We start from the raw sequence: 13,059 nt of genomic DNA on the forward strand, positions 1-13,059 counted from the left end.
AGCATAAGGGCTAGAAACAGAGATAGGAATCCGCTGATTAGGACGTTTTGGATTCCACATCATATCTCTTTCTTTAATGCATACATAGTGTACAGATATATTTTTGGTGTTGCCTTTGGCAAATATATTGTAAATTGTCTAGATTGTCTCATCTAACTCCCAAAATGTCCAATGACGGTTGCTGGTTCCGGAGTCAGAACACAGAAGTCTCTGCGCTTGCGCTGTCTTTGCTCAGCGCCACGTTAGGCGACAGCAAAGGGAGGCCGGTGTTGGAGTCCTTCCCTTCGGCCCGAGCTGCGCCCCTCGAGACAGTGGCCTCCAGTAGAGTCATAGGGAGCGGCGGCGAGTCTCTGACGGAGCTGTTGTCCTCCGCCTGCGAGCAAACGAGTTCCCGGAAACACTCCCTGAAGCGCGTGGACAGCAGGCTGTAGATGACGGGGTTGACCGCGGAGCTGAGGTAGAAGAAGACGCCGGACACGATGTGGACGTACTGATAAACGGCGTGCATCGAGTCGGTCCACTGGGTGATGGAGCTCCAGAGGAGCCTCTCGATGTGGAAGGGCGCCCAGCAGACTCCGAACACCGCCACCACGATCGCTGGAGAATCAGGCCAGAGAGAACCAGACGGTTTAGTCGCCTCGTTGTTGCAGCTGCAGGTTAAACACGATTCGCCGGTTTGGAATATTTATAAACTCTCGATGCTTTTGGCAACCTTACGGGCAACGATAGATAATGTCCACATTTCGTCCTGTTTGTAGCCGTGTTAGCCTTTGGGACATTACACAAGTCAGATGAGGATGAGAATGCCGATCTCAATGCACAGTCTTGTAGTCTAAATAATAACTGTTACTTCCGGTGATGTTTGCCTCAATGAAGAAAACATTACTCGTTAATATCACATTTAACATGTGCTAAATACTGAATCTAAAAAGTCTTTTAGTTACATAATAGGATCCTTTGATTCTCATCGTGTCGTTGTGAGTGGTACTTAATGGTGATAAAGCTCTCATTCCATTCCTCTCTTATTAATCCATGCATAATACTCCCTGTATGATCCCACTGAAGGAGGCGCAGCAGGCTGTTTATGATGGTGGGTATTTAGCACAAAGCTAACTGACTTAGATCTGTTTATTTAACTTTCCCCATTTGAGTAGAGCCTAAAGGCTCGATGACAAAGTATTGTTATTCCAGGTTCTTTGGCAGAACGGCATCTATATTCTGATTCACCTTGTTCCAACTAGATCACGACTCTTTGCTGTCCTTGCGCCGAAATGGTGGAACGAGCTCTCTGAAGACACCAGGACCGCAGAGAGCCTTCACATCTTCCACAAACAAATTGTAGCACTTAAATTGTACTTGTAACGTCACTCATCTATAGCAAATTGTAAATTGGCTTATTTGAGGAAATTGCACTTTCTTGTTTCTTGTTTGTACACTATGGTTGAATGCACTTATTGTACGTCGCTAAATGACATGTAACGTGATGTAATGTAACTATTGGCTGACTTCTCAAAGACAGGACAAAATAACTCGATTGAAAATGATGCACTATTTGTGCATCATTTCTGAACATTTTCGTAAAGATCCAATGTGACATTATTTCTCATGTGTCTGTAATTAACCACAGGAATTAATTGAATTTGATGAGATATTCATGCAGTCTCTTTGATGTGATTTTTTAAATGTTTTAATGCTGCTGAGTAGCCCTGCTAAGTCTTTTCATGTGGTTTCAATTCGAAGCAACCTGCTACTGTCATTCGATGAGGGATATATACCAATCTACAATGAAACTCCTCATGCCGGAAGGACAAAATCCATTAAGTTAGAGTGAGGAGCCGTGCAGATGGACTATAAGAACTATACACAGCCCAAAGCTTAGAGAATGTGACTCACTCCAGAATACAAATGATCCCCTCAAAGCATAGCTGCCGATATTGTTTGCTCTGTGTTTTCCTCTGTTCAGGTACATGCCTTGGCAAAGATATCACACATTACAGGAGATCCGTCCCCAAACCTTTGAAACATTTCACAGTCACACACACGTTGCCTGCAGAATAACTCACACAGCATTTTGTTTATCTGTCTCCTGCGTCCGTTCACGCTGTTCTTCCTCCGAATGACGCTGCCACAGTTCTTCCCCAAGACGCCGGCGGGGAGCCGCCTTTCCCGGCACAGGTGAAGACCCATCACCAGGTACAGCGCGCTAATCACCATCATGGGCACAAAGTAGAAGCACACGGTGGTGATCTGCATGACCACGTTGTAGATCCACAGCGGCTTCAGCACGGTGCACGTGGCCGACTCCTCCATCCTCTCCGGGACGTAGAACATGCCGTGCAGGGAGGTGTTGGGGACGGCGCATATCATGGAGACCGCCCACACGGCGGTGATGGCCCGCTTGGCGTGCCGGTTGGTGGACAGGTAGCGCGTTTTGAGCGGGTACACCACGGCGATGTACCTCTCCACGCTCAGGGCCGTGACGTTGAGGATGGAGGCAAAGCAGACCGTCTCGAAGAGGAAGGTCTTGAAGTAGCAGCCGCCCGCGCCGAAGGGGAACGGGTAGTTACTCCAAAGGTCGTAGACCTCCAACGGCATCCCGAACAGCAGCACGAGGAGGTCGGACACGGCCAGGCTCACCAGGTAGAGGTTGGTGGGGTTTCGCATCTTCTTGTGCTTTGCGATCACTGCGCACGTGAGCACGTTGCCAGACAAGCCGGTGAGGAAGATGAGAAGGTAGACGCTGGTGACGGGGAGGAAGAAGGGAGACCGCTTGGGACCCAGGATTTCGAAGAGGTTGACTTCGGTGAATTGGTCATCGGTGTAGTTCAGCGGCTCGCTGCGGTTGGGGAGAAAGGTGGAGGCGTTCGAAGAGTAGCCCTGCATTGAGAGCTCCATTTCGGACAGGAAAACCGGGGGACAACCCGGTGGAGAGGTCAACGACTCCGGCGCTGATTTTTGAGGCCTGCCGTAAACGAAAATAAGAGAAAAGAGGACACAAAAAGGGCCACCAGATGAGGGCATTTGAGTTATGTCTCTGAGGTATCGTTTCTTCTTACCATAAGCTCGAGATCTTGAGACCTAATTGTCTTTTAAGAGCTCGAAAAGTGTTTAATCTTGACCCGTATCAAGCTTAAATTAAGGATTTAAATTAAACCACAAATACATATAACTAGAGGATGATTGTTTTAATTACTCTTCCCATTAGTTTCCTTATTCATATTTTCCTTGTTTTAACCAAACATAAATCAAAAAACTCAAAGATATTAAGTTAATGATAAGATGCACAGATGTTTTTAAATGTAATTTACTCAACCAACTGTCTTATTATTATCACATTATTGTTTAGTCTGGTGACTGGTAGTCTGCGGAAGAAAATCAAATTAACCTCATATTCAAATCTTTATTCACCCTGACTGATGAGGGTATTTATGTAACTGCAAAACTGATATGCAGGGAATAATTATCATCATTAGCCTGAATCTGTAGGGCGTAATTGGCATTACACACACTGCACTGATAGACACTAATAGCTTCTTCTAGAAGGTCAATTATGTCGCTGCAAATCCAAGGTCTGACGAATAATGCGCTCAGCCGAGAGCTGCATTGTCGGATTTCACCTGACAGAAACGTAATGTTCCCCAACAGGCAGCCAGTGCTCCAACTGTGTCACTTAATGGCTTTGGGTTGTTTTTCTAAGTATGCCAATTATTATTATTACATGAGGACTGTATTTTAGGAATTTAAGGTTAAACAATTCAATTGGCCAAATGGTCATTCATTGAAAAGCTGAATGACGACGTGAAAAAAAAGAAGAGAAGGTAAAACATGATAAGAACACAGCAAACAGGACACGTTAAGTTGATCACAGACACACCATCGCAAAGACATATTTTTCAAATATTTTGAATAGAAGTCCACCTCACCTTAACCCGCTCTGATCATGACGGGAGACGAGCAAGCGAACGCTGCAAATGAGGTGAATAACTCTGCAGAAAATAAAGAATTTAAAAACAAGCAAACGCAAAAGTTGTTGGATGCGGTTCTGGTTGCTGCAGAGGAGACGAAAGGAGAGGCACTGGTGAGATGTACAGAAAAGAGGTGGAGGGAGGAGGGAAGCCGGGGGTGAGGGAGGGGGTCTGCAGAGGGAGGCAGTGGGGAGAGATAAATCACGAGGTCTGGCCAATTGCACGACAACATGTTGATTGACTGACATACGGACAACAAAAAGGGGAGTTGTTGCAGGTGACGTGTGCTGCTCATCACACATCACTGGGATAGTAACAATCCACCAAAAAAGTCACAACAATATATTGTCTAAGAGCACCACGGGTACAGAGGGTCTGTTTAGACCTTTTCACCACGAGCAGATTCCTCACCGTTCTGCCGATGTCATTAATGGAGGACGACATGAGCAGTAAAATCTGCACATCTGTGCAAAAAGGTCCAAAGTTTAGCTGAAAGTGATGTCAGTCAGCTGTTCCCATTCACTGCTGGAAGAACCAAGTTAAGTAAAGTAGTATAATTTGCATCCAGCCTCCAGTACTAGTAAGTCTTGCACTGTATTTAATCCACGTAATAGTGGATGATGATGATGTTGTGTATTTGTGCATTTCCACGTCGTTTCCAACCATTCCTAAATAATTTATTTCAAGCATGAATATAGAAAAGCCAGAATATGTTACGAAGGCTGTTCCGTAGCAGGAGAGCTTTAGGGATACTTAGAGTATAGATGGAGTGGAGGGTCCTCTGGTAGAATTAGGTGCAGTAGGCAGATGTTTAAAAGCATGAGGTGGGTAGAAGCGACGGTTGGTAACATCACAATACGTTTCCCAGTGTTGCATCTGAAATTGAAATATCTAATATAGACATTTTGCACAAAAACAGCTGCTTCACCATCTGATTTTTACACCCTGACATGCCTGCAGCTAAAGCTAAAAAGACTATGAGTAAATTGGAGCTGTTTGTAATTTAATTCTCGATAAACCATCTGTCTGGACAAATGACTGCAGACTTCCTCTTTGCACGATGATGAGGAATTCGGCCACGGTTCCTATTAAACAGACGCAGCACACTCGGAGCGGGCTGTTTCCCACCATGTTTGTGTTTTATTATGGACAATCCCAGCAGGATCTCACAGGATTATACTGGCAGGATCTTCTGTGTGACCCGACTGGCACAGTTCTGGTTGTACAGGAAATCCGACATCAATAAACACTTAGACACAAGGTCAGTTCTTTTCAGATGTTTGAAAAGTTGCAGGACTTAGTGTTATCCGAAACTAATTTTTAACCGTAATAACATATAACAACAAGACAAATAAACATGGCAAAAAAGTGGCATGTTGAAGCTCAAAGACTTCAACCACATTTTTCTGAAACATCCAGTTGAATCTTTTACATGAGGTATGATGACCCTTCATGAACAATTTATACTTTTACTAACTGAAAAAGTAAATATCAGAGTAATGTGATGATTAAGAACAGGACGAGACAGAGAACCTCTAAAACGATGCCTGTACATTGCCTAAAAAAAACAAATAAAAAAGCAGCATTGTTCCATTTATGGGAGCATTAACCTGCTCTTGTGTCCAATTCTAAAAAGGCTCACTTCGGCATTTCTTTATCTTGCTAAAGTTACCATTCTTATTAGTTTGCGCTGCTTTGTTGGCTCCCCCCACACTGTGTGGTAACTACTGAGGACCTATTTCTAGTGCCAATGATGGCCTTGTTGAACCCACAGCACCTCATGCTGATTTAATTATCACAAAATAATGCTGCCGAGTCAACCTGAAGTCCCTGCTCCGGCGAGTCAAGGAGAGCTCCTCGCTCAGCACCACCACCTCGTCCTCCTCATCGTCCTCCTCATCGTCCTCCTCATCGTCCTCCTCCCAATGACCGCTTACAACTTAACGTGACAGTTCCTAATAGTAGCTTTAATATACAACTAATGCTAAAAGCGGCTCTATTGTTTCTGTCTTATTCAGTTTGGCAGATGTTCAGGCTGATATTAGTTCATATTTGTTATTTTAAGGCGCACGTTTCTTAAATCACGTCATGTCTAATCAAATTACCATACTATAATATTCCTGCAGAATGGAACTGTAAATAATGCACAAAGATCTGAACGTTTGAGGTCAAAAAGAGACCCATCAAGTTATTTATTTAAGATAAATTTTCCTTTTTACAGCAAACGCTTGGAGTGCCGCGCAACAGGCGGCGCTATGACCTTCACTTGACCCCTGCACAATCTACTACCTTGAAATGTCGTAAAAAATGTGGATATTCAAACAAACGATTTACCAAGTGGATCGATATTTTAGAATAATAAACATCACAAACATTGTTGTCCTACAATATCTCATTTCAGCATCCAGAGCGAAGACAAACAACGCGTGTGTACGTGTTTGTGAATGCGTAACATAACTGCTGCGTGTTATTCATGACCAGATTTATTCATACATCTCTATTAATCATGAAGAGCCAGATTCATTAAGTGACCTGCTGATTAAATGGAAAACAACGTGACTCCAAATGAATCTTGGTGCTCCTCCAAATCAGTTTTAGTGACAGTGTGGATGAAAGTGCACGGTTCCAATACCTTTAGGCAAAGTGAACCATTGACTTAGAGATGCAGAGGATGTAACGTGATGTTTCTTGTTCCATGAAATACTTCTTTTGCATACTGCGTCTGAAAAGGGCCTGACCTTTCTTCCGGGGCATTGACCTAAAGGGCTGCCCTCTCGGCACTCAGGTGATCATTTATAGGATATAATTGGTATTTTCTTGCATTATCAAAAAACAAGAAGAATGCACCAAGCCGCGTGACATTGTCCCCTCAATGTAATCGCTCATAATAGAAGAATAGACCATTTATGCACAGTGGTGCAGCCTCAGCTCATGTGAAACATCGAAGGCTTTAACAGATTTAGTTTTTTTGGTCCAAGTGATTTCTTTTTATTGTGTGCGGTTGGTAACCAGGGCAACACAGGAACCACAGCGTGGCATTAATCGTCACGGCTATTTATGGATTGAACACCTGTCCCAAAACTCTCAAATCCACATGATTTACTTGATTTTTTTCATTTCATTGGACAAAGTAATGAGTATAAACGACACCTCGGAGCTGATAAAGGTCACTCGAGGACAGAAGAGATGGGCCACAGCAGCAAATTACCTGAGATAATAATATGTAACCCATCAGGCTTCATGCCCATTTATACACAGCTTCTTCCTTTTTTTAATTTGTTCATCTTATCTGTTCATTTTAAATAGGAATGACTTGATCCGTATTGTTAATAGTAATAAAAGTATTAATGTGGAACATTCCCGTGGCTTCTGGCATATTGAGTTAATTTACAGTTATCGGTCCCTGATCCCAGGATAGTTTCTCAAGGACCCAACAATGGTTTTCATATTATCTCCTCCTGTCCACAAATAAAGAAAAAAACAAAGTGCAGTTGAGTATTAGTCTCTCACTCAAGACACTACATCTGGATGAGAAATTGCTTCACTTGTTTCGTGCAATGCATTTACTGGCACAACTGATTTTTTCAATTTTAAAATTCCCGTAACTGAGAGCGATAAAGCGAACGCGCAGTTTAAATGTAACCAGATCTGCAATGTGTCCACTTTGTCACGTCACACATCTTGTTTTAATCTTGTGTCACTAGCTTTGTTTAAATGTATAAGAGACATAATTAAAAGTGTTCATGTATGATTGGATTATATCAAATTGCGCAAAAACTAAACTTACTAAGTCCCAGTAGTAATAAAACTAATTTAATTCAACTGTTGAAATGTGGAGGCAGAATAAAGTACAACTTTATTTCAATTCAGTTGGATACAGAGACAGTTGGATCAACATGCATTCAAATTAAGTATTAGAATACTAAGTGTGTGTGGTGGAAATTAGCCCTTGTGAAAAATGTAAAGGTAACTTAAACTTGTTTGTGATTAAGTATTTCTTATGTATATATAAAATCATAAAAAATACAGAAATCATCAACACAAGTCCAATGACTGCAAAGGGACAGAGAGTTCCTTCTCCCTCGGAGGAGCAGGAGGATCTGACGAGCTTCTCGGTGTAAAGAAAAGCTTTTAAAACCCATCGGAGCTCCACACAAACCGCAGGACGACACCGTGCGAGGGGACCGGAGCACAGAGCCTTTGTTGAAGGAATTCACCCGTTCCATTCCCTCCTCCCTCCCATCAGTACGACGGTGAGCGGTGAGTCTTCAACAAAAGACACACACACAATAAATGGGGACGACCGTGTTTCCGGTTACGATGAGCCATCGTAAAAGGAGGAGGTCACGGAGGAACCAAGACAACTCGCAGTATGCGTGAAACCCATTTTTTCCACCACAGTGTGTTTTGTGTTTGACTGATGATGGGAACATCGGCGTCTGATACAACACCAACCACGATGACGGCCAGCCTGCAGGGGAAATAAACAACCCTGATTTATTGTCGGGGGAGTATTGTTCAGCCGGTTATGAAAACCAACAAACGAAGCCCCGCGGCTTCCGTCTGCAGGTGCTGCATGAGTGATGAGGGTGGACTGCAGCGTGAGACTGATCGTTAGAGATAAGACCCTCAATAACACGATACGCTTCTTTACAAGTGATGTTTATACGACGAACTCCGTCATGAAAACCCATATTTTTGCTTTTTGTTGATCCAAATTCATGCAGTAATAGAAATCATTGTTTGCATTCTGCTTAAATTCTTTAAATCCCCAAATATGTGCCGTAAATTCCCCCCTTCGTTTGTTGCGAGACCTGTCGGGGCGGAACAGTTAGCAACACATCCTTGCACCGAATCGCCAAATGTGCTCCAACGAAACGACAAAAGCAGCCCCTCACTCTTTGATACCCGCTGTTGTTTCATCAGCCTCCTTTCAGGGGAAACCGCACGTGTAATTACCAACATCAATTATGACCACGTGCCATTCAGTTTGGCCCGGTTGCCCCGGTGGTGTGCATGCCGAGCGCGGGAGAGAAACTGGCCCCGTCGATGTCACATTAGAGATCAGCTGGATCTGGAGAATCGACAGCGCTCAAAGGACAAAAGCATTCGCACGTTTCTGTGTCTCAAGCCGAAAGATAAAATTCACTTAATTTGCATTTCAAGCGTTCTGACCTTATTTGTTGTTTGAGAACACTTCATTATCTTCTCATTGGCCGTGTTATGACATTACACATTTGACACAGATGATTTGCTCAGTTTACGGCTTTGGACGTAGCAGTAAAGCGCGTTCTACAAACCTAAAGGGTCAGAAAGAACACTGGGTTGATTTTATAAATCTCATTCATGCGATCTTGACGTTTGGTGATTCGAAGGCCCATAAAAATGGAGAGATTTAATGTTATATCTCCTAAATGTCCTTTTTCATAAGGCAATATGTCTTCCATTCAAAGGTGTAGTTCCACATTTTAGAATAAAGGTTTTGTTCACTTTTCTCCAGCTGGAGTTATGTGGTTTTTCACATTGTTCACACTGGCTGTCAAACAATAAAAACATGTTTGCATAAACACCTAATAGCAAATCACAATCTCCCGACGGAAGTCTTGTCGTTTTTTAACGTATCTACTTAATGACTAAGAGCAAATACGTCTGTGGCCGGTGAGAAGGGCCGAGCCGATCAAACAACGAAGCTTCAGTATACGTCAAATGAGTCACTCGCAGTGTGATTGATACGCGCGTCTGGGAATAAGCTGGAATCATTGTAAATCACTCACACTGGGGTCTAACTTCCTGTAGAGTGGCAGCAGGGAATCTAACCAAACTATATCAAAATGAGGAGCTGCTTAATAACTTCCTCCCACCCCCCCCCACGAATCACAGACAACATTCCACTTGTGTGTAAATCAATAACTCTCCTGAACTACGAAGTGTTTGAGCAGAAACGCGTCAGAAGCTTCCACGAGGAGGTTTAGGCTTCACGCAAACGATTCTTCACCCCCCCCCCCAAAGAGCACGGATACCATCAATATTTCAATAAACTTAAATTATTAACGCAGATTGCCTCACCCTGGTTTATTTCACGGCACACTGCACCGCCCACACGCGCTTCCGTCGTGGCCGCCCGTTGGCCTGATGCCAGGCCTCACCTGTCTGAAGTAAGCGTTATTGATCGACAACTGCAATCTGTGTGTCGAGTGCCACTTCCGCCCGTCTGGGTCAAACGCAGGCGGAATACCACTCAGTACCGAGGAAAGAAAGGGAAAATAAGTCAAATTGTTCCAGGAGATTTGAGAAAATTACCTTAAAATCACCGGATTTATTACCACGGCAAGAGATTTTAACATGAGTTTATGTTCCCAACCGTGTGATTGACAGGCGTTGTCCGGTCAGAGAGTTGCGGGTGTTTTAGTTTTGGAACTTTAATGTTTTGTTGCACTTGTTGCTCCGGCCTCCCGTGTCGCGGCAAAAGCTGCGAACTCGGGGCTTCAAAAACTGGGGATCCCAAACCACTGGGTGACGTTACTGTGGTTGTCAGCAGCGACGTCAATTAGCACACTTATGTTGAGTCTACTTTGTCGACAAATATGCAATGACACAAGAAAGCCTTTGAAAATATAAAACGCTAAGCTCATCAAAGACGGAGCTACGAGATGCGTTAATAATAGATGTATGATTTTGTTGTGCTGAGGGTATCAATGAAGTAGATCGCAATTAATCAAACACTCGTTAACATTGTTAATTCCGGTTTTCTTCAGAGGAACTGCTAGTAGTTCAAAACAGATCACGTTTCATGCTTTAATGGCAAAAAATCCCTCATGAATCACAACTTCACACAGTAACAACTCAATAATAAGCACTTAGAATTGGATTTTCTGTTTCACGCACTATTATATCTGACTGTAATGAAAGATTGAGGACCTCTGTTGAGACGCAGCGTTGCCCCCCTCGTGTGTAGTTAGATGCCCCCTTTTGTCTCTGGTGCAGAAATGTGTTGAAAAGGCCTCATTAAAAAAATGTGTCACGTGTTGTGCATGTGGGGGCACGCGTGTGTCCACGAATAAGTCCACTTCCCGGCCTCCCGCTGACCTCCACAGGCGCTTTCAGCTGCTCATTCAGGAAAGTCAGCGTTTTCATTCCTGGTGTTTGCAGAGAGCTGCACACTCGTCTCCAAGTCATGACTCCTGGGCGCTTTTTTCCCACATCTCCAGTGTCTGGTCGGCTTTGAATCACGAAGGTAGCCGTATCTTACGAATGTCACCGATTACTAATTCAGATCCGGATGGACTCGAGGTCTTAATAAATAAATAAAGTGAACGTTGAGTTTTTTTCTGCGGGCCGAAGCAGAAAGCAGCTGCCGACTCATCAACCTGTTTTCAGTAAACACATTGTGACTTCTCCACACGTCGAGTTGATGAGCGCTGTGCAGGAAAGTCAATGGGATAAAACTATATTTGCATATATATTTGATGGTTTCAGACCGGTTCAATGCAGTTGGGTGATTTTTCCGTTTCACGAAAAAGTGTTTAAAATGTAAAGTAGGCAAAACATTATGAGCTATAACAACATTAATTTGCTGTAACATACTGTGGTGCTCACTTTTTAAATATGATATTTTAGTATTCATTGATGTACAGAGGAACCGGCGGATGGTAACTGTTTAACCAACCAGATGTGATCTGTTCTGCAGCGCAAGAGGTCCATAAAAATGGGGCCGGAGACGGATTTATGATTATGACTTATGATACACTTTTACAGCCCCGGAAAACACTGATTAACCCGTGGGAAAAAAACTTGATGCTCTCATTATGGTCACATCACCGCCGGGTTGCGTTGACCGAAGTGTTTAAAAGGCCGCTGGAGGACGGAGGGAGAGCAGAAACCCAGCCGAGCACCCGCCGATCGACCCGCCTCCTCCGAGACGAGCAAAGACCCCGAACCCGCAACCCGCAACCTCCACCGTCACCATGAAGGCCTCTCTCGCCACCATCGCTGTCCTCCTCCTGGCCCTCGGCTGGACCTCCGAGGCCGTGCAGGTCGAGGTACGTTTTCTGCCGCTTCTGCGACTCCTTTCCGGGAGCATCATTCACAAAAGCGCTCCCGCTTCGAGCACGCTGTGCCTTTTGCTTCAATGGCCCTTTTGCATGAATTTTCTTTCCAGGAGAACGGATTGTCTTTCTCTCTGGAGGCCGTGAAGAGGCTCCAGGAGCTGACGCAGAGCGGCGGCGCCGCGCAGAGCCCGCGGCTCCGGGCGAGCTCCGCCCCGCTGTGCGCCGACGCCATGCTGCCGCAGGAGCTGCTGCCCCTCTGTAGGTTCAGGGGGGCGTCCGCCTCCCTCGCCAGACTTGGTGAGCCCATTACACGCGTACACACACACACACGCACACACACACACACGCATACATGCATACATATCGAAACGTCAGTATTTGTGCGCCGCGCTCACGGCGGTTGTGTCTTTATTGTCAGCGATGGTTCCCATGGACGTCTGCGAGATCTGCGCCTTCGCCGCCTGCACCGGCTGCTGAACCGACGCCGCCCGCCCGGAAGCATCTTCCTGCCCAGCTCATTCCTTGTGATTCTTCTCCTCCCCCCTGGAAACTGCGCCAGGGAACCTCTCAGACGTTTTCCTGCAATGTGGAGCTCAGGGCTTTGTGTCCCCTGGACACCAGAGGCTCTGACTCCCGCCCGATGGTCACATTCAGAAATTGCCGTTAGACCTAAAATTCGCCCCAAAAAAAGAAATCTGACCAACTACGGTGTGCTTTTTTGTAAACTGTTACTTTGTATAACCACTTTATTTTCTGCTGACAGTTATCTTTCATAGATTTTGGGAATTGACACTGTTCGTTACATTTTTCCTTATGTTCCTTCTTTTTGTAACCGTGTTTTGAATAAAAAGCTTTCATTGATATATCATCAGTACGTGGTCCTGTTTCCTGCATATTCAAACTTATCATTACTATTATTATTACTGTTTCTATTTGTATTTTATAGTGTGATGTACTGTACCCGCAGAAATGCCAACCAGGTAGATTAGCAAAATAAAATGTATAGAAATGTTGAAAATGTACTTTTGGGGGGAATAGGGTAAAAT

The 13,059-nt window shown here is 44.3% G+C and overlaps 2 protein-coding genes across 3 annotated transcripts; one reads left to right on the plus strand and one right to left on the minus strand.

The window, feature by feature from the left end:
• Nucleotides 1–118: 118 nt before the first annotated feature.
• nmur3 (neuromedin U receptor 3) lies at nucleotides 119–4,050 on the minus strand. Of its 2 annotated transcripts, XM_040204859.2 has the most exons (3): nucleotides 3,924–4,041; nucleotides 2,064–2,962; nucleotides 119–597 (listed from the first exon to the last, which is right to left on the minus strand). In XM_040204859.2, the coding sequence occupies exons 2-3, from the start codon at nucleotides 2,893–2,895 to the stop codon at nucleotides 194–196; spliced, it is 1,236 nt and encodes a 411-aa protein (XP_040060793.2). In that variant the 5' UTR covers nucleotides 2,896–2,962; nucleotides 3,924–4,041; the 3' UTR covers nucleotides 119–193. The 2 variants fall into 2 exon arrangements, with proteins under 2 accessions (XP_040060793.2, XP_040060792.2); XM_040204858.2 differs by having other exon boundaries at nucleotides 2,064–4,050.
• A 7,509-nt stretch (nucleotides 4,051–11,559) lies between these two features.
• Nucleotides 11,560–12,884, plus strand: LOC120835717 (guanylate cyclase activator 2B). Its single transcript, XM_078092584.1, has 3 exons — nucleotides 11,560–12,004; nucleotides 12,124–12,310; nucleotides 12,432–12,884. Exons 1-3 carry the CDS (start codon nucleotides 11,930–11,932, stop codon nucleotides 12,488–12,490), a joined length of 321 nt encoding a protein of 106 aa, XP_077948710.1. The 5' UTR covers nucleotides 11,560–11,929; the 3' UTR covers nucleotides 12,491–12,884.
• Nucleotides 12,885–13,059: the final 175 nt, after the last annotated feature.

The sequence above is a fragment of the Gasterosteus aculeatus genome, chromosome 17 (genome assembly GCF_964276395.1).
Source record: "Gasterosteus aculeatus chromosome 17, fGasAcu3.hap1.1, whole genome shotgun sequence".
NCBI lineage: Eukaryota > Metazoa > Chordata > Actinopteri > Perciformes > Gasterosteidae > Gasterosteus > Gasterosteus aculeatus.